Raw genomic sequence first — 26,961 nt, 5'->3', positions numbered from 1 at the left:
GACTGGGCCTATAATGTCTCTTCCAGCTGGTCCAGAAAGCAAGATCAGAACACATCATCACTAGCCTGAGGATGATGTGATGTAACTTGTAAATTTCCATAGGTTTGAGGTCAAGCATCTTGTCTAATATCTTTTTCCCCACAGCGACATCATCAGGGGCTCAATAAACAAACATATTAGCAGGAGGGGAACAGAAGAACCGGCAGGATGAATAAAATAGCCTTGCAGGTTTCAAGGCCTCTCATCATTGGTCCCCTCTCAATGGGTAAATCTCAAGTAAGGGCTCATCCGCTGTCCCACCAACTCCCCAAAGCATCTCCGTAATCCGGGTGCTGAACCATCCAGCGTCCGCCAGGAGTCGTGGCGTGAAGGGAGATGTGTTTCCTTCACAGTCACCGCGATCCGTTTCTTCCCTTCCAAGACCGGAGTCGCAGGCAGTGGACATTAGGCCACCTCAAGTCCCTTCCAAGGCCAGGTCTCCCTTCGCCGCGCCTGCCCTGCCTGAAACACGAAGGCCGGAGAAGACGGGGGACCCACCCACCGACGAACCCTGAGGGTCATTCTGGGAGAGTGCCGCGAGCGCGGGGACGGCGGGGCGGGCGGCCGGCGCTCCTGCAGAGGGAGCTGTGCGCGCGGGCCGCCCGCGCTCGGCGCCGCCCGCTTCCTCTTGCAGCCGCTGGGCCCGCCCGCCGGGGAGGGGCTCGCGGCCGCGTCGGATTCGCCCTGCCGCGCGGAAGTTCTCGCGGGCCGCGCGGAAACATTTCCGCCCTGGCGATAGATGTTCCCGGGCTGCGCGTAAAAATTTCCGAGCCAGCCGTGATTCTGCCGCGCCAGCTCTGCCGGAGACAGCCGAGTCGCGCGGCCTCTGCCCGCACCCCAGCCGTGCCCCGTGACCAGCCCGGCCAGTCGCAGCCACTCCCGGAGCCCCTGCCCCTGCCCGTCCCCGACCATGCTGTCTCTCCAGTACCCCGAAGTGTACCGCGACGAGACCGCGGTGAGTACCCCCGCCCGGCCCACCGCGCTCCCCACCACGCCCGGCCGGCCGCCGCCTCCCGCGGCCTCAGCCCCCTGCGTCCCTCCCCTCCCCCTCGGCCTTTGTTGGCGAGGAGCGGCCGGGGTCGCGGGGCCCTTCTCCAGCGCAGGGGCCCCGCTGGTGGTCCCTGGGTGTCTCCTGACAGCCGAGCCTGTGGTCAGTGCTGCTTGGCCGCTTCCTAAAATCAGTGGGGTCAAGGGCAGACGCCCGGGTAGGGACGGGCATCTCAAGGAAGTGGGAAGACAAGAGGTGTCAACTGCTTTTGACTGGCAAAACCTCTTGCCTACACGTGGTGGTAGGAGAAAGTGTACATTGCGGTGTTTGATGCAAAATTTAGAAACGAAAACAAACTTTTAAAACTTACAGTTTTAAAGCCCTTAGAGTTGAAGCTTATTCATTCGATTTAAAAACGTGTATGGAGTGCCCACTCTGCCCCAGGCCACTCTCCGGGTGGGCGTTGGGCACCGGGGATGCGAGAGACCAAGACAGAGCAATGGGGAGGCGGGGCAGTGAGCCCATGGTGTGGCCTTGCCGATTCGGGTTTTGTTAAACAAGAAAAGGAGTTGAGAGGGTGAGAGGAGGCCCTAGAAGGAGGAGGGGAATGAGTGTGTTTTGCACAGTGCTGGAGTTAACCACCAATTGCCTAAGCGACAGGCAAACTCAAGGTAACTGTTGAGATCCAGTGGTTGGAATTCTGGACAAATAGCTTATTTGTGTAAGAGTTATTTTGACATATTAAGAACTGGATTAAATCCAAACGTTGTGACCAGGATTCTCTTACTAGTAGTCAAATTTCTCAGATTGCGTAAAGTAGAATCAGAATAAAAATTTTGGACCGGGTGCCATGGCTCACGCCTGTAATCCTAGCACTCTGGGAGGCCGAGGCGGGTGGATCGTTTGAGCTCAGGAGTTCAAGACCAGCCTGAGCAAGAGCGAGACCCCGTCTTTACTAAAAAAATAGAAAGAAATTATCTGGACAACTAAAAATATATAGAAAATATTAGCCAGGCATGGTGGCGCATGCCTGTAGTCCCAACTACTTGGGAGGCTGAGGATTGCTTGAGCCCAGGAGTTTGAGGTTGCTGTGAGCTAGGCTGACGCCACGGCACTCTAGCCCAGGCAACTAAGTGAGACTCTGTCTCAAAAAAAAAAATAAAAATAAAAATTGTATAATACAGTTGTAATTTTTTTGTTGTTGTTTACTTTCCCAATTTATGCCAATTTTTTCCATACTTTCTTCAGTTTCAAAATATTAAGGGAGTACAAATCTTCTTGTTACATGGATAGCTTTTCTGATGCTTGAGTCAGGGCTAAACTGTGCCCATCACCTGAATAGTGTTTAGTGTACCCATTAGCTAGGATTTTGTTCCTCCCCTCCTCCTCATACCCTCTGCTTGATTGCCAATGACTTTTACTACCCTGTGTGCACATGTGTGCCCCTCGGTTAGTTCCAGTTTATTAGAGAATACATGTAGTGTTTATTTTTTCATTCTTGGGATACTTTGCTTAGGATAATGGACTCCATTCCATCCAAAAGGCTCCAAAATGTATTAATCCATCCTTTTTATGGCTGAGTAGTACTCCACAGTATACATATACCACATTTTGTTAAGCCACTCATGAATTGATGGGCACTTGGGTTGATTACAGATTTTTGCAATTGTGAATTGTGCTACAATAAACATTCCAATGTGGGTGTCTTTGTGATAAACTGACTTATTTTCCTTTGGGTACCTACCAGTAGTGGAATTCCTGGATTGAATAGTAGGTCTGCTTTCAGTTCTTTGAGAAATCTCCATGCTATTTTCCACAGAGGTTGTACTAATTTACAGTCCCACCAAGAGTATGTAAGTGTTCCTTTCTGTCTGCATCCACGCCAGCATATGTTGTTTCTGTACTTTATAATAAAAGCCATTCTAACAGGGATAAGGTAATACCACATTGTGCTTTTAATTTGCATTTCCCTCATGATTCGTGACATTGAGCTTTTCTTCATGTTTGTCGGCCATTTGTCTGTCTTCTTTATAAAAAACTTCTGTTCATGTCTTCTGCCCACTTTTTAATGGGGTTGTTTGTTTTTTAATTGCTGATTTGCTTGAGTTCTTTGTAGGTTGTGAATAGTACTCCTTTATCTGATGTGTAGTTTGCAAATGTTTTCTCCCATTCTGTAGGTTGTCTGTTCTGTTGATTATTTCCTTAGCTGTGCAGAAGCCTTTTAATTTAATCAAGTCCCATTTATTTATTTTTGTTGTTTCTGTAGTTACCATTGGGGTCTTCTTCATAAATTCTTTGCCTAGCCCAATACTTTAGGAGAGTTTTCCCTACATTTTCTTGTAGAACTCTTATGGTTTCATGCCTTACATTTAGGTCTTCTATCTATCTTGAATTAATTTTTGTGAGTGGTGAGAGATAGAAGTCCTGTTTCATTCTTCTGCATGTCTCTATCCAATTTCCCCAACACTGTTTATTGAATAGGGCTTCTTTTCGCCAGTGTTATGTTATTGTCTGCTCTGTCAAAGATCACTTGGCTGTGTAGAGGGTTTTATATCTGGGTTCTCTGTTCTGTTCCATTGGTTTATGTCTCTGTTTTGTGCTAGTACCATGCTCTTTTGGTTGCTATAGCCTTGTGGAATAGTTTGAAGTCTGGTAATGTGATGCCTCCAGATTTGTTCTTTTTGCTTAGGATTGCTTTGGCTATTCAGGATCTTTTCTGGTTTCAGACAAAGCTTAGAATTATTTTTTCTGTATCTGTGAAATATGCCATCGTTGTTTTGATGGAGATTGCATTGAATCTGTAAATCACTTTGAGTAGTATGGAGATTTTAAAAATGTTGATTCTACTGATCCATGAGCTAGATATGTTTTTCCATTATTTGTGTCATCTGTGATTTCTTTCCTCAGTGTTGCATAGTTCTTGTAGAAATTTTTCACCTTCAGGATAAAGTATGTTCCCAGGTATTTGATTTTCCTTGTAGCTGTTGTGAATGGTACTGAGTCTTTGATTTGATTCCCAGCTTGACTGTCATTGGTGTGTAGAACTGCTACTGATTTCTATACATTAATTTTGTAACCTGAGACTTTGATGAATTTATTTATTGATTCCAGGAGTGTCTTGGTGGAATCCTTGGGGTTTTTCTAAATAGAAGATCATGCCATCAGCTAAAAGGGATAGTTTGACCTCCTCTTTCCTGACTTGGATACCCTGTATTTCTTTCTCTGCCTTATTGCTCTGGCTAGGACTTTCAGCACTATGTTGAATAAGAGGGATGACAGTGGGCACCCTTGTCTTGTTCTAGTTCTTAGGGCAATGCTTTCAACTTTTTGCCATTCAGCATGATGTTGCCTGTGGGTTTGTCATATATGACTTTTATAATTTTTAGATATGTTTCTTCTATGCGTAGTTTGTGGAGGATTTTTATCATGAAAGGGTGCTGGATTTTGTCAAATGCTTTTTCTGCATCTAATGAGATGATAATATGGTCTTTATTATTGCTTCTTTGTATGTGGTAAATCACATTATTGATTTACGTATGTTGAACCATCCTTGCATTCCTAGGATGAAGCCCACTTGATCATAGTGGATTATTTCTTTGTTGTACTGTTGGATTTGGTTTGCTAGTATTTTATTGAGTATTTTTGCATCTATATACATAGGGGATATTGGTCTCTAGTTTTCTTTTTTTGTTATGTCCTTTTCTGGCTTTGGTGTCAAGGTGATACGGGCTTCGTAGAATGAGTTGAGGTGGAATTCCTTCCTTCTCAGTGTTATGGAGTAATTTCTGCAGTATGGGTACCGGCTCTTCCTTAAATGTCTGGTAGAATTTGTCTGTGAATATACCTGGTCCAGGGGTTATTTTTGGTTGAAAGATTTTTGTTGTTGTTGTTATTCTTTTGATCTCACTGTTCATCATTGGACTGTTCAGACAATCTATTTTTTCTGATTGAATCTTGGGAGATTGAGTGTTTTCAGGAATTTGTCCATTTCCTGTACTTTTTCTAGTTTATGTGCTTAGAGATTTTTGTAGTATTCATGGATGATATGTTTTGAATTTCTGTGGAATGAGTTGTAATGTCTCCTTTTTCATTTTTGATTGAGCTTTGGGTCCCTTCTCTTCTCTTCCTGGTTAATCTAGCAAGAGATCTTTCAGTTTTGTTCATCTTTTTGAAGAACCAACTTTTTGTTTTGTTTTATTTTATTTTATTTTGTCTTCTATTTAATTTAGTTCTACTCTGACTTTAGTTATTTCTTTTCTTCTATTGGCTTTGGGTTTGATTTGCTCTTTTTCTGTTTCCTTGAGATGTGTCATTAGGTTGTTAATCTGTGATCTTTCTGTCTTTTTGGTGTAAGCATTTAAAACTATGAATTTTCTTCTTAGGACTGCTTTTGCTGAATCCCATAGATTTTGATAGCTTATGTCCCATTCTTCGTTCAGTTTGAGGAATTTTTTGATTTCCATCCTTATTTCGTTATTGACCCAATAATCATTCAGCAGCAAGTTGCTTAATTTCCATGACTTTGTGTAGGTTTCAGTGTTTCTGCTGTGATTTATTTCTAGTGTTATTCCACTGTTGTCAGAGAAAATACATGATATGATTTCAATTTTTTTAATTTGTTGAGACCTATTTTGTGGCCTAAGAGATGATCAATCTTGGAAAATGTTGTATGTACTGATGAGAAGAATGTATATTCAGTAGTTCTTGGGTAGAATGTTCTGTAATGGTCTGTTAGGTCCATATGGTTTAGAGTCCAGTTTAAATCCATTGTTTACTTATTTTCTTCTTTGATGATTTGTCCAGCTCTGACAGTGGGGTGTTGAGGTCCCCAGCAATTAGGATTGTGCTGTTTATTTCTTTGCTTTGCTCTAGTGAAATTTGCTCTATGTATGTGGGAGCTCTTGTGTTAGGCACATATGTATTTAGGATTATTATGTGTTGTTCATTTACTCCCTTTACCATTATATAATGACTCTCTTTGTCTTTCTTTACCATTGTTCATTTAAAGTCAATTTTATCTGATATGTTACTGGCTATACTTGCTCTCCTTTGATTTCCATTTTCATGGAATATTTTTTTCCATCCTTTCATGTTAAGTCTGTGTGCATCTTTGTGGGTTAGATGTGTTTCCTGGAGACAGCAGGTACTTCTGTTGTGTTTTTTCATCCAGCCAGCCAGCCTGTGTCTTTGGAAAGGAGCACCCAGACCATTAACATTGAGTGATAGAATCAATGTGTGGGACGTTGATCTGTTGATCATGTTGGCGAGTACCTTATTCCTTTTTTCTCATGTTGTGCTATTGTTTTATAAGAGTTGTGAGTTTTAGGGATTTTTTGGGTGACTTTACACTGGTGGGTATCTGTTGTGCTGATGTGTGTATAATGCAGTTCTGAATATTTCTTTCAGGGCAGCTCTGGTCATGGCAAATTCCCTCAGTGTTTGCTTGTCTGGAAAAGACTTAATTTCTCCATCAATTGTGAAACTTAGTTTTGCAGGATTAAAAATTCTAGGCTGGCAGTTCTGTTTCAGAAGATTAAAGATGGGACTCCAATTTCTTCTGTCATGTAAGATTTCCACTGAGAAGTCTGAAATTTGCCTGATTATTTTTCCTTTGTAGGTTATTTGTTGCTTTTAACTTGCTGCTTGTAGAATTTTTCTTTCATTTTGACTTTGGCCAGGTTGACTCCTGTGTGTCTTGGAGATGTCCTATTTGCTCTGAATCTTCTTGGTGTTTAATGACTGTCTTATATCTGTATGTGTGAATCTCTGGCAATACCAGAGAAGTTTTCCTCAATAATTCCCTTAAATAGGTTTTCCATGCCTTTAGCTCTTCTTCTTCTCCCTCAGGAATACCTATGATTCAAATGTTTGTTTGCTGTACATAGTCCTCTATCTCTCTCAGTGGTTGCTCAGACTTTTTTATTCTCTACTCTGCCTCTTTGAATGACTGGATAATCTCAAGCTTGTCTTCAAGCTCTGAGATTCTTTCTTCTGCTTGGTGTAGTCTGTTGTTCATGCTTTCTGCTGTGTTTTGAAATTCCCTAAATGACTCTTTCATTTCTTTAAGTTCTGTTGTAGCCTTATGTTGTCTAGGTCTTTCCTGAGTTTTTCATTGATTTCCTAAAACAATTTTTTGGGGCTTCTTTTTCTTGGTTTTCAACTTTCTTTTCAGTTCCATTCATCTTATTTGCCATCAATATACTGAATTCCATTTTTGTCATTTCAGCAATTTCCTCGTGGGTGGAATCCACTACTGTAGCTCCATTGTGATCCATTGCTGTTGTCAAACTATTTTGTGTTTTCACGTTGCCAGGATTTGTTTGCTGGTTTCTTCTCATCTGGCTCCTCTTCTCTCGGCTCTGAGTTACTAGGATTGCAGGGCACCTGTTCTTCTTTGGTAGGAACTCTAGTTAAAGGAAGGGGAGAACGGTAGATGGAACTTTGGTGTCCTGCTCTGGAATGTTGACCTGTTAGGGGCAGGGTGGGTGCACTGGGAGCCTGTAGAACAGCTGTTTTGTTTTGACCCATTTCCGTGTGATTGCCACAGTTGAAGCCTGTGCTGGATGATCTTCGTGTGTCATTCCCCAGATCGCTGTTGGAAGTCTGAGTTGGGGGCTGGATGTGACCCTCTCTGTGATGGGTGTTGTTGTGAGGGATTGCTCTGACCAAGGTCACCCAGTGGAGGTGACAGTGGCAGCTGAGTGAGTCTATTTAGGCAGTCGTGGTGGATGACCAGGCTGTGGGCATTCACACAAATCAGGTCCAAGAGTAATGGCTGCTATGGGCTGGGGGTTCCTGGGTGAAGTGTTGGATCTTGGGGAGGTTCTGTTGGCCCAGCGGCAGTGGTGGTTACTCAGGGGTGGGGTCTTGGGGCCAGGCACAGCCCTGGAATCAAGAGGGTGGTGTTGTATGCTCGCTGGGGGCCCTGGAGCTACAGGGGCAGAGCCTTGGGCTTGAGTGCAGCAAGAGCTTCAGAGCTGGCTCTGAGGATTATAGGGCAGAGCTGCATAGATGGAGTGTTGTTCTTCCGATGTGGAGGCAGCTCTTGCCCAGTTGTGTAGGCAGGAGTTTGTCTTAGTGGCCCAGGGACCACATATGTGGGCCAGAGCTGCTGCATGCCCAAGGTTCTCCCAGCCCCCCACCCACTACCTAGGACCCAGTTAGGCAGTTGCTCAGGGCTTCCCAGGTGGTGCCTGTGGCGTCTGATGCTCCTCCTCTGCCCAGATCCCATGCAGGGGTAGGCATGCTCAACCGCCAGTCACAGTCACAGCGTCTGTCTGCTCCCGCCCCAGCCCAGCAGAGATGATGCAAAGGCTATTGCTGGAAAGCTGAGTCCCAGGCAGACCTGGTGCCGTGCACCAGAGTGATCAGGATGATGTCAGCTGCAGAAACCCAGAACTGGCAGCCACCAGATCTCTGCTGCACCTGCTGTGTGGTGCAGTGTCTCTGTGCAGACTCTGAGCAGCTCCCCCGTCAGCCCACAGGTCTGCAGTGGAGGAGGGAGACCCCTCACAGGTTGAGCTGCCTGCAATTTTTATTCCTGTCCTACATAGTGGTGCCCCCTCGGGCTGCTTCTGTTCTGTTGTCTCTCCCCACCCCCAGCAGTGTAAATTGTACTGGGACCCCCAGCTTAATCTCTGAGATGGTGGGTGGTGCTTGTGAGTAAGAATCCGCAGCGCCCTGTTTGATTGAGTCAGTGGATGCTGTGATGGGCCATACAGTTGTTCTGCCTGTCAGTAGAAAGAGCCAACTGCAGTGATGTTCTTTTGTGCTTGTGACAGACCCTAGCCCCTCTGGAGAAGCACTTGAATGCCCCAGGCAGTGGGAGGGGCCCTGTAGCTCCTGGGGGAGGTGGGTGGAGGAGCAAGGATGGGCAGGGCTAGGTTGGGTGAGCCTGCTTTCAGGCTCTGCAGAACTGTCTGGGCAGAGATCAAAGGTTGGCTCCCAGAACACTGGCGAAAGCCTCTGGGAAGGGGGTCAAAGCAGCCTCACCAAAATGGAAAGTCTGCTCATGGGGAAGGGGCCATCTGCAATTCATCTACTAGCTATTGGGAGTGAGCTCCACCTATCCCATTCTTCCCCTGCCCCAAGAGTATCCCACCATCGCAGATGGGCACCCGAACTCACTGAGCTCAGCAGCATTGGCGCCATAGGTTGGGAACTTCCCTGCCCAAGGACCTGCCCCAGTCTGAAAGTGCAGTTTTCCTATGGGGGGATGGGTGCTCCGCCAGTTCGCTGCAGCTCAGACCACTCTCCCATCTGTTCTGCCCACACGGGCTCCCTGGCCTCCCGAGTTCAATCCTCATCTCCCCCTGCCCCCAGGCAACCCGACTGAGTCCTGAGGGTTTGGATCTGCCCTGTGTGTCTGACCCACAGGCGGGTATCCCTGGGCAGTGCTGGTGGGCAGGGCAGTCCCAGATCAAGCACCCGGGAGTCCACTGCAGGTCCTCAAGGAACAAGGTGTGGGCCCCACTCTCTGGAAACCTCAGACTGGTGGGTGCACCAGCAGAGGGGAGGCAGCCACTTTTGAAAGTCTCGGCTTAATTGGCCCTCTCAGCTGTGGTGGGCAGAGGAAGAAAAGAGCAGGAATGGAAGAAAGCCGGCACTCCAGCTCTTCTGGTTCGTCTCCCTGGAAGGAAGCCCACGTGGAATGTCCAAGCCGCGGGATTACACAGGTTGTCCGGAGCCCACTGCAGTCTGGGCAGGTGTTGGGAACTGTGTGGGAACAGGTGGTACGAAAAGTGAAGGGCTGGAGCTCCCAGGGTTGGTTAAGGGACGTTGTAGGCGGCAAAGCAGTATGGCACCCGCCTTCTCTGCTCTGGGCCGTGGTTATGGGGTGGGGGGACCTCGAAGGGGCTGGAAGCCCAGTGCTTTATTTTCAAGAAGGTCCCTGTTCAGTGGTTGTAGCAGCACTTGGGCTTCCAGACAACTCGGCAGCCCGCCGACCACGGGGGATATGTGGGGTGGAGAAATGAAACCCCCACCCACCCTCTGCGCTGGGCTCCGAGCTTCTCTGGGGTTGATCTTTGCTGATATCTTGTTTTTATTCCTGTTCTGCTTCACAGTTTCTTCCCATGAAGTCCCTGGCAGGCTCTGGCACCTTTCCCTCTGAACTACACCTGAGCTGTGCCCATTCCCCCTCTCCTTTACCTGAAACCCTTCCTTCCCACCAGGACGACCTGGCAACCGATATCTCTGGTCAGCCATCTTGGGCCCCCACACACAGCAGGCTGATTTTCCATAGAGACAGCGTCTCACTCTGTTGCTCAGGCCAGGCTTGAACTATTGCTCCCAAGCGATCCTCCCACCTAGGCCTCCCAAAGTGCCAGGATTATAGGAGTGAGTCATTGCACCTGGCCTAGATCATTTCTTTAGGCATAATCACCTGGGGAGTGGTGAAAAACTTGTCCCACTTGTTCATTGGAACTCCTTCAAGGGGTCTGTGGGGCCAGGCCCAGGAATTTGTGGTGGGAACTCCAGAAGGCCTCCCGTCAGCCAGGCTCTGCTTTGCACCAAGCAATTTTATTTGTTCAAATATCAGGGTAGTCTGAATGAGTGATGCTTTTGTGCCTTCTTTTTGTAAACAGTGAAAGAAAACATTTCGCAACAATAAAAAGGAAAGAAGCCTTTAGTTTTAAAATGTTCTTTCATTGCATTTAACTCAGCTTTTATAGCTGGTGTCAGAATCATATACTACATGCATATTAGTAACTAGCTTTTTGGCAGTTTAGACTTAAAAGCAAAACTGATCACGTAGGGAGATTTTCTAATCATTGCGAAGCTCAGCATGAACAGGAAACTGAGCACATGTGTGTTAGCTCCCTCCCAGACGTGCCCTTCTTGCATGCCCACTGCATTGTGTCATTGTGGGCTTGGCCACTGACAGCACATTTTCAAGTTTCTTTAGCACAGTGGCAGGTCTTTGTTTTGTGTTGTACAGACAGAGCAGTTTCCTGTTCTGACCTTTCATCTTTCTTCCCTCTCCAGCTAAAACATTCTTTTCATGAAGGGTAGCTTGACACCTTTGAGAACTTGCCAACTTTGGTTCATGTGGTAATTTGGGCAGATACGTTGCCAGTGAGCCAATTAGTTTTTTTTGTCTGTCCCTTTCCTATTTCTCCTTCACATTCAGAAAATACCAATTTTAATTGGGTTAGACACTAATTCTCTAATACCTCATTTTATCTTTTGCAGGTACAGGATTATCATGGCCATAAAATTTGTGACCCTTACACTTGGCTCGAAGACCCAGACAGCGAGCAGACAAAGGTAATTTCGGCTCGTAATTAAAGATAAGGCAGCCATAGTAGCTAGCACCAAACTTCAGATGTCAGTAACTATAGCTTTTCCTTCTTGGTGTTTTTTTCCTGTGTTTTCTGCCATGGGATGGTGAGTATACCTGTTGATACCACCACTTGTTGTCAAATGATTCACAAGGAAAAGGTGAAAGCATACTTAGTCCCAGAGAAAATTACGTAACTATTTTGAGCAATGTTTATGGTCCTCAAGGAGGGGACCATAGTGACATAGTGACACCAATGAACCAACTATTTGAAATGTAAATATCGGAAGGAAAACTGATTTTGACCAAAGAAAAATGAAAGCTTAGAGAAAAATGTGGAAGAAAGAATTGCCTAATTTATATTTTTCCAAAGGAAAGAAAATCTTACATATCAAACAAATGTCAGATCTTGAAAACTGAATGCTGGCCCTGGATTGCTTATTGACATTAATGTAACAATTGACATTAATGTAACAACTATAAAAAAAACTAAATTATAAATATGAAAACATTCTTATATTTTATAGAAGTAAAGGGGTAGAGAGGAGAATTTTCTGCTCTGTCTGAAAACATAAAGCTTTCATATTCTTTTGGAGAAACACATAGTATTTCGAGGCCCGGCTGAAGTCTCATTTCATTAATGAAACTGGCCCTAGTGCTATGCCCTGTAGGTATTTGTCCCTCCTTGGGGTGCCTGGGACTTGTCATTTCTATATACTTTATTTGGTTAATTATGTTTTCTTGGGTGGGGGAATAGTGTTTCTCAAGTTCACCTTAAGTTCTTGGACTCTTTGCCATAGTGCATATCGCTTAGTATGTATTACAGTTTCTAATCTGCTCACCATGCCAGAAATTTATTTGAGCTTCCTTAGAATTCCAAAGTACATTTCCCATTTGAAAAAAACAGTGTTAAATGCACTCTGGGTAGTTTTCAGGCAGCCTCGAGAGCCTGAGTCTTAGGGCCCTGTGTGTCTCGTGGTCCATTACCACCATGTATTCCAGTGTTCTCTGGAGATTTGAATTCAGATTTGCCAGGGAAGCATCCCCTCCTGGTGTGGACCTGGCCGGTGGAATTGGGATTCTCCCCTTGCCCACCTCCCCACCATGACAAGCAAAGGAGTGGGGTGAAGAGCGAAGCTGAGGCATGATGATCTATGGGAGAGGAGAAGGTAGAGGCAGGAGCAAATCTCACGATCCTCTTGTTTCTTCTTCATTTATTCTCATGCACTGGCTTGCCCGCTTTCCTTTCGACCTTCCCCACCTGTGCTTTGTGACTAGCGTCTCTCTCCTCCTTTGCCCACCACAAAGCTCTTACAACTTCTATTTCATCCTTTGTCCCTGAAGTGAGCACACTACCATTTTGAGATTTTCTAATGGTTTTTTGCTTCTGTCTGCAAGCCTACATTTTCTCCCTTCTCTAATTCCCTTCAAGAAAGATGAAAGTCTCATGAGTAAGAACAATAAGTGGCTTTTAATTTCTTTTATGAAGCACTGGATTGTAGATGTGGGTGGGTAGAAATTCTGAAGGGAGAAACAGATGAGTATCTTTAGGAGTGGTGAAGGCTCTAGCCGTGCAGGTAAGACAAGGGAGTGGGGAGCAGGTGTAGGGTCACTTCCTCACTGCCTCTCTGCCATGGGTCACTTTGACCATCCAGCACTGGGCCTCGCTGAGACAGGGGTTGGTCTTAGGAGTGGAGAGTCATAGGCGGCTGCGTAACCTATAATGGATAGGAAGCACCAGGGAAGAGAACAAACTTCTGTGCATCTCTTGGCAAACTGTCCCCAAGGACATGGTTTCTTTGCCTGAGGTATCGGGTACAACCTGGATTCCTTCAGCCTTTGATGGTGACTGAGGGATTCAGCACTGCCAAAATGACCCAGGTTTTATGTGTTAATGAATGCGCACTTTGCTGTTCCTTAGTTGATAATGACTGCTCATCTGTGGATGATGACAAGCCATGTATTATTGATGTCAAGCTTCCAATTAGTGGATGAAGCTTTGCTAATTAGTGATCTTACAGTCAGCCCTTGATTGAAGATGATATTGGAGTGTACACTGTGGTATCCATTTATTGGATGTATACATATATTGGATCCCAGGAACTTTACTGGGAGCTTTGCATATCCTATCTTATTTAATTCTCAAACTCTGAAATAGATATTTTTATTCTCCTCATTTTATAGATGAAGAAATTGAGGTATGAGTGGTTAAGTAACTTGTCCATAATCACTCAGTTAGTAAGTGTGTAGTCAGGAGTGGAACCCAGGTAGCCCGGGTGGGTATCACACAGTAAAAACTAAATAAAAGTAAAAAGACTCTGGGAGTAATAGCTTTATGGATGCAAGCTATAGGAATTTATTCACGTCTGTGCTTGCCATGCAATTCTGTAGGCGCTCATGCCTGGACCTTTGGCCACCCCCCTCCCACGCTGATCTGTGCAGACAGCATAACCAGGGCAGCTTAGGCTTTCCCTGTGCGTCTTCCATACATACCTTTCTCACTCCTCTCTAAACAGGCTTGTTACCGATGAGGCTAGTATATCCCCTGGGATCTGATGAGTTAAATTTTGGTCTCAGACTGAAAAGGTAGAGTGTGTGTTACAAATGAGCAGAAAAGCAGCACAAATGTTTTCTACTCATAGTTGTTAGCATAGACACCATTAGCCATACCTTGGTGTAAACAGGAGAATCTTTGCAGACTCTAAAACAAAGAAAAAGCTGCTTTTTACATTTTCCATAAAAACCAGTCAGGAAGTAAGAAGCATTTGTAAATCTTTTATAAGATCTGAAATGCTATCAGTAGGTCTTTGTTTTAATCTAGTGTTGAATATAGGTTAGCCAATTCCGACAGTGCCTGGCAGTTAACAGCTATATCCTTTATAAAAGAATATCAGGGCAGACTTGTAACTTAGAATTAATTTTAATAATGTGTATTATTTATTCTACTATACTCCAGTCATTTCAACATATCATCGTTGTAAAATATCTTAATATTTTTCAAATTAAGTTTTCAAAATCCAGTGTGCATTAGAATGTGTTTACAGCACATCTCAATTCAGAGTAGCCACATTTCAGTTGCTCAAGAGGCACACACGGCTACTGTATTGGACAACGAAAACATGGACCAACCTTTCTTATAAATATAGATGTAAGGGAGATAAATAAAAGCAGAATTTACCACAGGAATTCAAGAATAGTTTAATAATATTAATAGATTAAATAAAGCTATATAATTATCCTAATTGACATTAAAAAGAAATTAAAATCCAAAACTTAAAGTAGGAATAAATGCTTGAATAAGATGGCAAATATTATTCAAAATAACAACTTAAACACTAGGCTAGAATGTTCCCTGTCACTACTATTTTTATATGTTTTGCAAAGCTTTGACCAATACGATAATAGATGAACCAAAATTTGGTAGGGAAGAAAATGAAATTATCATTAATTGTAGATTGTATGATTATATATCTAGAAAATGTAAGAGAAATAATTAAAAACTTATTAGAATTAGTGAATTCAATAAAATGGCTAGGTATAAAATAAATATAAAATCAGTAGCAGTCATTTATACCATCAATAATGAAAAAAGAACCCATTTGATAGCAGCAACAAAAAGCAAATATTTGAGAATGAAGAGGAGATGTCAAGCCTATTGGGACAGCAGTCGTGTCACTGTTAGAAATGTGGAGATACAGAAAAGGGCTAGTTTGGGGCATTGTTTATAATAGTGAAAAATTGAAAACAATCATTTTTGACAATAGTGAAGCATAACAGTGCATCTGCTTGATGAAGTAGTATGAATCTATTAAAATGTTGGGCTGTAAAGATTGCTTACTCATATGAAAAAGTGCATGTGGTAGAATTTTAAGTGAGAGAAGGACATAAGATTCGGGTGCTCTGAATTATTACAACTTAAAAATACCTTTGTAAAAACTGTTCTGAGAAAATCTGTTTGGAAATACAAACTAAACACCAAAACTAAAAGAAAAGCTCTGGGTTAAATATACTTTAGACACCTAGTGAGAGAAGAGCATGAACCACAGTGAAATCTCACTGGTATGAATGGGATGTTACAGTAACCATGGAAGTAACCAGAGAAGGAGGTTTGCAGTCCTTAAAAATAATTTGAAGATTAGATAGGCAGATTCCAACAGTCAGCCCATGCTTTGCATTCCCCAGGCATTTCCAGGTTGTCTTCTGCAGCTTGTAGAAGGAAGTTTGCAGCAGTCTTGCTGCACACTGGTGTTTTGCTCACTTAAGTTTCCTTTACTAATAACAAGGCTCTGTTCCCCCTACCCCCGCCCCCGCCACTCCCTGACATTAATGTGCATGTGGTTGACTTCCTAATCTTTACCTTCCTAAATTTCCCTCTAGTATACATACTTACCCGTGGCAAACAAGCAAGCAAACCCCAAACCCCACACTTTGCATTAGCTCTTCCCGAACGCCTGCTTCCTTTTAGTCTCCTGGCCCCTTCAGATGTGCCCTGTTCAGATCTGACTGTACATGGGCCGTCCACAAGCCGCTCTCCATGCCTCTTGATAGAGTTGAAACTCCCCTTTTCTTTGTCACCACTCCCAGTAACATCTCCTGTCAATATAAACTGTTTTCGTGAAGATCAGTGGTGGTTCAGTTGCCAAATCCAGAGATTTTCAAACATCAATATATGTCCTCTACCAGGGAGATGGACCTCACATCCAGGGGAAATGGCAGAGATTTGGGATATACTGGCAAGGGGAATGTTCTTCCCCCTCAGCCCTGCTTTGTTGATATTGTCTCTCAGATCACTGGGGGAATACTGAATTAGTATTTATTCTTCCTGGCCTCTTTACCCAGGTGGTGCCAGACAGTCCACATTGTACCATTTGCTTCCTGATAGGGATGAATTCTACTTTTTACTTCTCTGGCTTAGTTTTGCAATCTCAAGGTCCAGATAGAAGCAATATCCTTGAAACCTCACTCCCTATCTTATTGTGTCTTCAGCCCTTTAGCTGAATATTTCAGAAGTTACTAAGTTGCGGGAGGACAGGTACACAGAGAAAGGAAAAATGTATACTTTTAAGGCATAGCTGCCTTAACTATAATTGATTGTCAAGTCTGGCTTTTATAGAACTGTGTCCAGGGCTGGGGCACATGAGTTAACCAAATGTAGACTATCAGCTACATATGTCTAATGACTAAATTTTTTTTTTTCCTGAGAGCTGCCTTGGGTAAAGTGAGAGTAACAACAGTACCATTTACTTTGTGGATGTTGAAAAGAGAACTCTAACAGGAATCAGGGAAAAAAAAAAAAGGTGTTTTTGTATATATTCATGTCTTCTAAAAATAAGAGAACCATTTGTTTCAGAGAGTATCAGAGAAATATGCAATACAGATTTTCTTTTCTAGAACATGCATGCTCTCCCTCCCATCCGCTCACTGACTGCATAGTTAGAGGTAGGCAAGGGGCTGTGGAAAGTAGGGGACAGAAACCCTCCAGGATTGCAGGGTAAGAAATCTGGAAATGTCACCTTCTTTTTCCCCCTGTCCCAGGACTGTTCTTTCCCTGGCAGGAAAGATTTAAACCTAAAGGACTTTTGATCATCTCTAGAATATTTAAACATCCTAGGATTTCTGTGTGGAAATTTTAATGTCACACAGGTCAGTAGGGAACAGTTTAGGGCAGTAAACATCTGTATTCTCTGGTACCCTTCCTTGTCTGTCCTCAAGTCATGTTCTTTGTTTGTTTGCCGGCTTTTGTTTTTGTTCTTTAAGGTTAACCCTAAAAGTGTGTAGTATGAGGAGTTTCTGCTCTGTTCTGGGATCAGTCTGGCCTTGGTCTGCCTGGACCGGGTGCTTTCCCTAGCCTGGGTCCAGAGCCAGCCTCTGGGGGACCTAGTGCTAAGCTAGTCATGCAGGGACTCGTCTGTCCCACTGCATTGCCCATCTCGTCACTGCATTGTCAGGCTGAAGGGAAGCCAGTGGAATGGACACTAGCTCCCAGGACTCCCAGTGCATGAGGGGCGAGTTGAACGTGTCTAAGACAAAAACAGCAGTTAAAGCTTACTGTCAGAGCTGACGAACATCAGAAATTAAAGGTGCAAAAGGCTGGTTTGGGTGCACAGTGTTCTTTGAAGACTTCAGGAACAAACTGGGAATATCTTCTTTGTGGATACTCCCTTCATCCTGTGAGTTTGGAGGCGTTTCTAGTGTTGCTTCTGTTGTGAAGCAGTGTGGAGGAGTGGACTGTTAACAGATGGAACTAGAAGTCAGAAGACACAAACTGTAACCCCTGTTCTTCTATTTTCTTGTTCTGTGGCCCTCGTAGGCTTCCTAATCTGGGATTCATTTTCTGAATCCATAAAAAGACTAAAATCATGTTCATTCATTTATCTCCAAGGTGTAATGGCACCCAAGTGAGAAAATGTATGCAAAAATTCATTTTATGTATACAGCAAAGCTGCGGTCAGACGAAGGTAGCGCTGCTGGGGCAGTGCTGGTTGGGCACTGCTGCTTAGATGTATGGGACACAGTCCTGACTCTAGTTCCCTCCTTGCTTAGTCAGAATGTTGAATTATAAGGACTCTTATCTCTATTTTCATCCACACAACTAAGCCAATTTTCCTTTTGAATTCTAGGTTTTTCACAAAAAGATACATTCTGAGCATTGATTTTTCTATGGAACCGTGACTTGTAAGTGTGGTTTCATTGTTCTAAAATGTAGTGATTAAACTAGGCCAAAGATTACTTCAAAGCTGTTTCATAGTATCCCTTTTAATTAGTACCTTGTGAGCCCCTCTGGCAAAACTGGCCTATGAAGTGCTTTCCACCCATTCATTAATGTTTCATGGAGGGACCCGGATTGAGAATTACTGCTGTTATGTCACCCCTTCTCTAGTGGAGACGAGAAATGCTTTCAGTAAATATACCACCACGTATTATCTCAATCTCTAAGATTTCTAAGGTCTTAAATATCTTATTACCTCCAGTGGGAATGTTTAACCTTATTACAGTTTGTAAACATACTTCTCCTAAGTCCACAATTGAAATATGTATTTGGATAACAACTTCTTTCTGATCTCTGGATGGGGTAATTGTCAAAAGTATGAGGAAGTTGCTGATAGTGGGCCACTCCTCTCTTTTAAGTACTGCTTTCCTTTTTTTTTTTTTCCTTTCTCCTTTTTCTTGTTTTCCGTAATAGGTTTTTTTTTTTATTTCAAAATATTAAGAGGGTACAAATGCTTTTATTATATGGATAGCTTTTATAATGCTTAAGTAAGTGATTGTTAGTGTGCCCATCACCCACATAGAGTGTGCATTTGTACTCACTAGGTAAGTTTTTACCCCTCTCCTCCTCTCCACTGCCTCCTTCTTAATTTCCAGTGACTTTTGTATCTCTCTGTGTCCATGTGTACCCATCAATTTGTTCCCAGTTATTAGAGGTACATGTAGTGTTTGTTTTTTCATTCCTCACATAGTTCGCTTAGGATAATGATCTCCAATTCCATTCCAAGTTGCTGCAAAAGACATTATTTCATTCCTTTTTATGGCCAAATGGTACTCCATGGTGGAGTGTATACATATTTCATATATACACACCACATTTTGTTACTCTACTCATGAATTGATGGGCACTTAGGTTGATTCCATATCTTTGTGATTGTGAATTGTGCTGCAATAAACATTCGAGTGCATTTTTGTTAAAATAACTTATTTTCCTTTGGGTAGATACCCAGTAGTGGGATTGCTGGCTGGAATGGTAAGTCTATATTTATTTCTTTGAAAAATCTCCATACTGTTTTCCAGAGAGGTTGTACTAATTTGCAGTCCCACCAACAGTGTATAAGCGTTCCTTTCTCTCTGCATCCATACCAGCATCCATTGTTTTTTGACTTTTTAGTAATGGCCGTTCAGACAGGGGTAGGATGATATCTCATTGTGGTTTTAATTTGCATTTCCCTGATGGTTAATGATGTTTAGCATTTTTTCATGTTTGTTGGCCATTTGTCTATTTTCTTTTGAAAAACTTCTCTTCATGTCTTTTGCCCACTTTTTAATGGTGCAGTTTATTTTTCTCTTGCTGATTTGACTTCTTTGAGGATTCTGGATATTTAGCCCTTTATCAGATATATAGTTTGCAAATATTTTCTCTCATTCTGTAGGCTGTTTACTCTGTTGATTATTTTCCTTGCTGCATAGAAGCTTTTTAATTTAATCAAGTCCTATTTATTTATTTATTTTTGTTTTTGCTGTAATTGTCTTTGGGGTCTTAGTCATAAATTCTTTGCCTAGGCTGATGTCTAAAAGAGTTTTTTATACATGTTCTTCTATAATGCTATGGTTTCATGCCTTACATTTAAGTCTTTTATCCATCTTGAATTAATTTTTGTGAGTGGTGAGAGATAGGGATCCTGTTTCATTCTTCTGCATGTGACTGTCCAGTTTTCTCAGCATCATTTATTGAAGAGGGCTTCCTTTCATCAGTGTATATAGTTAACTTCTTTGTCAAAGATCAGTTGGTTGTTGGTAGATGGTTTTATATCTGGGTTCTCTGTTCTGTTCCATTGGTCTGTGACTCTACTTTTGTACCAGTACCATGTTGTTTTGGTTACTATAGCCCTGCAGTATAATTTAAAATCTTGTAATATGATGTCTTCAGATTTGTTCTTTTTCCTTAAGATTGCTTTGGATATTTAGGCTCTTTTTTGGTTCCAAATGAAACATAGAATTATTTTTCCTAGATCTGTGACATATGAGGTTGGTATTTTGAAGGGGATTGTGTTGAAACTGTAAATCACTTTGGGCGGTATGGACATTTTAACAACATTGATTCTGCCAATTCATGAACAGGAGATGTTTTCCCCTTTTTTTTTTGTCATCTGCAATTGCTTTCATCAGTGTTTCATAGTTCTCCTTGTAGAGATCTTTCACCTCTTTAGTTAAGTATATTCCCAAGTATTTTATTTTCTTTGTAGCTGCTATGAATGGTATTGAGTCTTTGATTTTACTCTCTGCTTAACTGTTACTAGTATATAGAAATGCTACTGATTACTATACATTGACTTGTGACTTGAGACTTTGCTGAATTTATTTGTGAATTCTAGGAGTCTTTTGGTGGAGTCTTTGGAGTTTTCTAGATACAAGAGCATATCGTCAGAAAAAAGCGATAGTTTGACCTCCTTTTTTCTGATCTGGATACACTTTATTTCTTTCTCTTGCCTGATTGCTCTGGCTAGGACTTCCAGCACTATCTTGAATAAAGGAGTGACAGTGGGCACCCTTGTCTTGTTCCAGTTCTTGTCAGCAATGCTTTCAACTTCAGCCATTCAGTATGATGTTGCCTGTGGGTTTGTAATACATGGCTTTTATAATTTTGCAGTATGTCCCTTCTATGCCTAGTTTGTTGAGGGGTTTTATCATGAAAGGATGCTGGATTTTGTTGAATGCTTTTTCTTCATCTATGACATGATCATATGGCCTTTGCTTTTACTTTTGTGTATGTGGTGAATCACATTTATTGATTTACATATGTTGAACCATCCTTGCATCCCCGCCATGAAGCCCACTTGATCATGGTGAATTATTTCTTTGATGTGCTGTTGAATTTGGTCTCCTGGTATTTTGTTGAGGATTTTTCATCTATATTCAAAAGTGATCATTGGTCTACAGTTTTCTTTTTCTTTTGTGTCCTTTCCTGGCTTTGGTATCAAGGTGATACTGACTTCATACAGTGAGTTAGGGAGGATTCCCTCCTTCTTGATGTTGTGGAATAATTTCTGTAGGATGGGTACCAGTTCTTCTTTGTAGGTCCGGCAGAATTTGGCTGTGAATCCATCTAGTCTGGGGCTTTTTTTTTGTTTTTGGGAGATTTTTAATTACTACTTCAGTCTCTCTGCTCATTATTGGTGTGTTCAGGGTTTCTCTTTCTTACGATTGAGTCTTGGGAGGTTGTATGTTTCCAGGAATTTGTCCATTTCCTCTACATCTTATATGTGCGTAGGGATTTTGTAGTATTCATGGATGGTATATTGTATTTCTGTGGAATGCGTTATAATATCTCCTTTCTCATTTCTGATTGAGCTTATTTGGGTCCTTTCTCTTCTACTTCTAATTAATCTATCAAGAGATCTATCGATTTTGTTTATCTTTTCAAAAACTAACTTTTTGTTTCATTGATCCTTTGTATTGTTTGTTTGATTCCCATTTCATTTAGTTCTGCTCTCAGTATTATTTTTTTTCTTCTGGTGGCTTTGGGTTTGGTTTGCTCTTTTCTAGTTCTTTGAGATGTGACATTAGGTTGTTTATTAGTGATCTTTATGTCTTTCTGATGTAGGCATTTAAAGCTATGAATTTTCCATAAGGACTGGTTTTTCTGCATCCCAAAGATTTTGGTAACTTGTGTCCCATTTGTCTTTCAAATCGAGGAATCTTTTGGTTTCCATATTAATTTTATCATTGAGCCAAAGAGTGTTCAGCAGCAGGTTGTTTAGTTTCCATGACTTTGTGTAGATCTGAGTGTTTCTCCTGGAATTGGTTTCTAGTTTTATTCCATTGTGGTCTGAGAAGATACATGGCAAGATTTCAATTTTTTTTGAATTTGCTGAAACATGTTTTATGACCTAAGATACAATCCATCATGGAAAATATTCCATGTGCTGATGAGAAGAATGTATATTCAGTAGTTCTAGGGTAGAATGTTCTGTAAATGTCTGTTAGGCCCATTTGTCCTAGAGTCCTGTTTAAGTCCATTGTTTCTTTATTTATTTTCTGCTTTGATGATCTGTCCAGCTCCCTCAGTGGGGTTTTAAGGTCCCCAGCAATTTTGATGGTACTGCTAATCTCTGCTTCGATCTACTAGGATTTGCTTTATGAATCTGAGAGCTCCTGTGTTAGGTACATATATATTTAGGATTGTTATGTCTTCTTGTTGAATTGCTCCCTTTACCATTATATAATGACCATCTTCATTTTTCTTTACCATTGTTGATTTAAAGTCAATTTTGTGTGATATGAGAATGGCTACACCTGCTCTCTTTTCATGTCTGTTTGCGTGGAATATTTTTCCCATTCCTTCATCTTGAGTCTGTGTGAGTCCTTGTGGGTTAGATGTGTTTCCTGGAAATAGTAGATACTTGGGTTTTATTTTTTCATCCATTCAGCCAGTCTGTGTCTTTTTAATGCGGCATTCAGACCATTTATGTTGAGTGTTCATATTGATATGTGGGATGCTGTTCTGCTCATCATGTTGGATGGTACCTTATTGCTTTGTTTTCCTTCTTGTACTATTCTCTTAAAAGATCTGTGAGCTTTAGCTTTGGGTGGTTTTACACTGGTGGGTATCTATTGTGCTGATCCCTGCATAATGCAGTTTTGAGCCTACAGGAGTCAGGCAGATCTAGTAGTGACAAATTCCCGTAGCATTTGCTTGTCTGAAAAAGTCTTCATTTCTCTATTTTTTATGAAACTTAGTTTTGCAGGGTACAAGAATCTTGTCTGGCAGTTGTTCTGTTTAAGATTAAAGATGGGCCCCCAATCCCTCCTGGCTTGTAAGGTTTCCACTGAGTAGTCTCCTGTTGGCCTGATGGGTTTTACTTTGTAGGTTAGTTGTTGCTTTCATCTTGCAGCTTGTAGCAGTTCCTCTTTCATTTTGACTTTGGCCAAGTTGATGACTGTGTGTTTTGAGAGATGTCCTATTCGGTATGAATCTTCCTGGTGTTCAGTGACCATCCTATATCTGAATCTGTGATGATGCTAGGGAAGTTTTCCTCAATAATTCCTTTGAATAGATTTTCCATGCGTTTTGCTCTTTTTTCTTCTCCCTCAGGGATACCTATAATTTGTATATTAGTTCGCTTCACATAGTCCCATATTTCTCTGAATGCTTGTTCTGTCTTTATTATCTTTTCTGCATCTTTGACTGATTAGGTTAGTCAGAGAGCCTTGTCTTCAAGCTCTGAAGTTCTTTCTTCTGCTTGGTTTAGTTTGTTTTTGAAACTTTCTGCTGTATTTTGAAATTCCCTAAATGACTCTTTCATTTTTTTTAAGTTCTGTTGTATGCTGTCTTATGTTGTCTAGCTCTTTAGTGACTTTTCATTTTTTCCTTGATTCCCTGAAATTTTTTTTTTTTTTTTTGCTTCCTTTTGTTGGTTTTCAACTTTCTCTTCAATTTCATTCATCTTATTTGCTACCCACATTCGGAATTCCTTTTCTGATGTTTTGACAATTTACGTTTGGTTGGGGTTCACTACTGCAGATACATTTTGATCCCTTGGGGTTGTCAAACTGTTTTGTTTTTTCATGTTGCTGTAGTTATTTTGCTGGTTTGTTCTCATCTGTATCCTCTTCTGTCTCTTCAGGGTTGATAGGTTTGCAGGGCACCTGTTCTCCTTCGCTGGGAACTTTCCTGCTTAGTGGCAGGAAGGGAAAGTCCCTAGATGGCACTTGTGTGTCTTACTCTGGAATATTGACCCAGCAGGGAATGGGCAGGCACACTGAGAGCCTGTAGTGCAACGGTGTTTTCTCCTGTTCCCCTGTGATTGTCACAGGTCAAGCCAGTGCTGGATCTTCCTGCAGGGTAGTAGGTTGTTCCCCAGATCATCCTGGAAGCTCGAGTTGGGGGCTGGGGAAGACTGTTGACAGGGAGGCTGGCATTGTGGGGGAATACTCTGCTCAGGGTCTCCTCAGTGACAGTGACAGCTGGGTGAAGCTATCTAGGCTGTGGTTTTGGGTGTCCATGCTGTGGGCATTTGCTTGAACTGGGTTCAGGTGTAATGGCAGCTAGAGACCAGAGGCTTCCTGGTGGATGTTGGACCTCGGGGCGGTTCTGCCAGCCCAGCGGCACCAGTAGAGACTTGGGAGTGGAGTCTGGAGGTTCAGACAGAGCACTGCAATCTCATCCAGTGGAGTTGCAGACGCAGCAGGAGCACTGGAGCCTTGGGGCGGAGACAGACTCAGCGGCTGCAATGGAGCCTGGGGGCAGAGTTCCAGGCCCTGTGGTGAAGCCTCAGGGGTGGAGCTGCGGCCTGGAGGGAGGGCAGAAGCCACCTGTGTGGAGCCACAGGGTCACGCCGTGGAGTGGGAACCGCAGAGGGAGCTGTGCAGGGACCAAGGAGGCTGAGCCGTGCCGGGGGAACCACAGAGGTGGGGCCACCCAGGGCGGATGGCAGTCGGGGGGTCGTGTGGGGTGGGGTTGCGGTTGGACCGCCAGGTGGCCGGGGTTCTCCCCCGACCCAGGTCCCTTAGAGGCAGTCACTGCAAGGTCTCACAACTGTGTCCTGAGCAAGCTTTTCTTTTGGGGGTTTCAGGTTTCCTTTGATTTTATCTGTAAGCATTCAGTGAGAAATGGAAAATAAGGGGCATTCTTTCTTGGGGGGGTATAGATTCTTTGGTATAGATATCAGCCTTGGGAAGTTCATTATTCCAGTTCTTTATAGTTTCAATTTCTAGACTTGTTTCCTGAAAAGCAGCTGCATTTAATTCTCTGTTTGGCATGACCTGCCTCCAGTTTTCTGTGTGACTGCCCTGCCCTCCTGGCCCTAAGTCCTGCGGCCTCAGGGGTTCGCTTTACCACCTCTCTTGGCTTCTTGTTGATGGGGCTATCCTTGCACTTGAAGAGTCACTTCTGAATTCTGCTAAAGTGATGGAGGTCCCACTGTGTCACCCCCTGTGGCCTTCTGGATGCTGTCAGGCCCTCACTTAGGTCGGGATCGTGGTTTTCTGCTGGGCCTTGTGGGACACAAACCACTTTCTCCTAAAGCCTGTGGCAATTGCTTTAACCAGGTCCTATGTATATTGCTTGGAGCAGAAACTCCTGAAAGTTTGTGGGATGTAGACAGCACCCTCCCTAGTTTTCATAGGTATTTCAGAAGAGGGGAGGATGATACATGCCCAAGCTGATCTCCTACCTGAAAGTCCCTCCTGGTCATCTTGACTGTCTGCAGACCACACTTCTCCCAGCCCACCTGCCCCATCCTGGAAGTATCTTCCTTTTCATTTATTCTTCTGTAGCACTTATCTTTATCCCTAATTCATGTTGTTAATCACCATGGTGCACATTGTGGTGTTTTGTATAAGTATTTCATGAGTAACCATAGGCATCATTTTTATTCATTTATGTAAGACTTGTAAAAAGATTTGAGTATTTTTTTTTCGGTTAACTGTATTTTTTTATTTAGTCTTCCATTTAAAAAGGCAAGACTTAGAATTATATATTGAGATATGGAGCAATCAGCCTACATCTGCATTATATAACTATATAATTTTTTAAATAGACAAATGAAAATTGTATATATTTATAATGTACAACATGTTTCGATGTATGTATAAATTGTAGAATAGCTAAATCAAGCTATTTAACATGTGCATTACCTCACATACTTAACCATTTCTTTGGGATGAGAGCACTTATAATCTCTATTAGCAGTTTTCTTTTTTATTAATAGATATTTTATTTGAGAATAACTAGATTTTTTAAAAAGTTGCAAAGATGATACAGAGTCTTTGTATACCTTTCACCCAGTTTTCTCTAATGTTAACCCGTTACCATTGTAAATTTGTCAAAACTAAGAAATTAACACTGGTACATTCTATTTATTAAACTCCAGATTTTATTTGTAATTCTAGCATATCTTTTTTTTTTTTTTTTAAGAGCCAGGGTCTCACTCTATCACCCAGGCTGGAGTGCAGTGGTGTAATCATAGCTCACTGTAACCTTGAACTCCTGGGCTCAAGCCACCCTCCCACCTTAGCCTCCCCAGTAGCTAGGACTACAGGTGCATGCCACCACATCCAGCTAATCCAGTTCACTTTGGATTTCACCAGTTTTTCCAACTACAATTGACCCTTGAACAACACGGGTTTGAACTGCACAGGTCCACTTAAACATACAGATTTTTTTCAACCAAATATGGATCAAAAATATAGGATTCATGGAATGTGAAACCCCAATATACAGGGGCCGACTTTTCTTATATGAAAGTTCTGCAGGGCCAACTGCAGGCCTTGAGTCTATGCAGAATTTGGCATGTGCAGAAGTCATGGAACCAATCCCCCAAGCATACCAAGGAACAACTGTAAAGTCCTTTTTTCCATTCCAGGATTCAATCCCAAATACCTCATTGTATTTAGGATAAAACACCTTCTAATAGTGATAGATTTCTATCATAGAGACAGATCAGATCATTAATAAAAAGGACATCATATACATTTGAGGCTCTGGTTGAACCCTCTTTTCCCGTTTCTATATGTCCTTTCCTCCCTGAGATAAGCACCATCACTGTTTGTCATGTTTGCATGGATACATAAAAAGACAATATAAACATAAACACTATATAAGTTGTTTTCCAGACCCTAAAAGTTACCTAAACACTCTTCTTTTCATATCCTTCTGTACCTTGCTTCTTTCATTCAGCGTTGTTTTTGAGATTGATCTCTTAAGAAATATAGTTCCTTTTACTGCTGTATATAGTATTTCCTTCTATGAGTACATCACTATTATTCATTCTTCTACTGATGGAAACTTAGACTGTTTCCTATTTTTTTTGCTGCAACGAATATTTTATTTTATTTTTTTATTTCAGCATATTATGGTGGTACAAATGTTTAGGTTACAAATATTGCCTTTGCCCCACCCAAGTCAGAGTTTCAAGCATGTTCATCCCCCAGATGGTGT

The 26,961-nt window shown here is 42.3% G+C and overlaps 1 protein-coding gene across 1 annotated transcript in view; it reads left to right on the top strand.

The window, feature by feature from the left end:
* Positions 1-722: 722 nt before the first annotated feature.
* The window catches only part of LOC123633112 (prolyl endopeptidase), a 136,632-nt gene continuing 110,393 nt past the window's right edge, over positions 723-26,961 (top strand). Inside the window, exons 1-2 of the mRNA XM_045544099.1 lie at positions 723-994; positions 11,222-11,296. Of these exons, the coding sequence (XP_045400055.1) occupies positions 950-994; positions 11,222-11,296 (120 nt within the window). The 5' untranslated portion in view covers positions 723-949. The remainder of the gene's footprint in view (positions 995-11,221; positions 11,297-26,961) is intronic.

Source organism: Lemur catta, chromosome 2, assembly GCF_020740605.2.
Source record: "Lemur catta isolate mLemCat1 chromosome 2, mLemCat1.pri, whole genome shotgun sequence".
NCBI classification, from domain to species: Eukaryota; Metazoa; Chordata; class Mammalia; order Primates; family Lemuridae; genus Lemur; species Lemur catta.
Note: the sequence above shows the minus strand (reverse complement) of the source record. Positions and strands in the feature narration are given on the sequence as shown.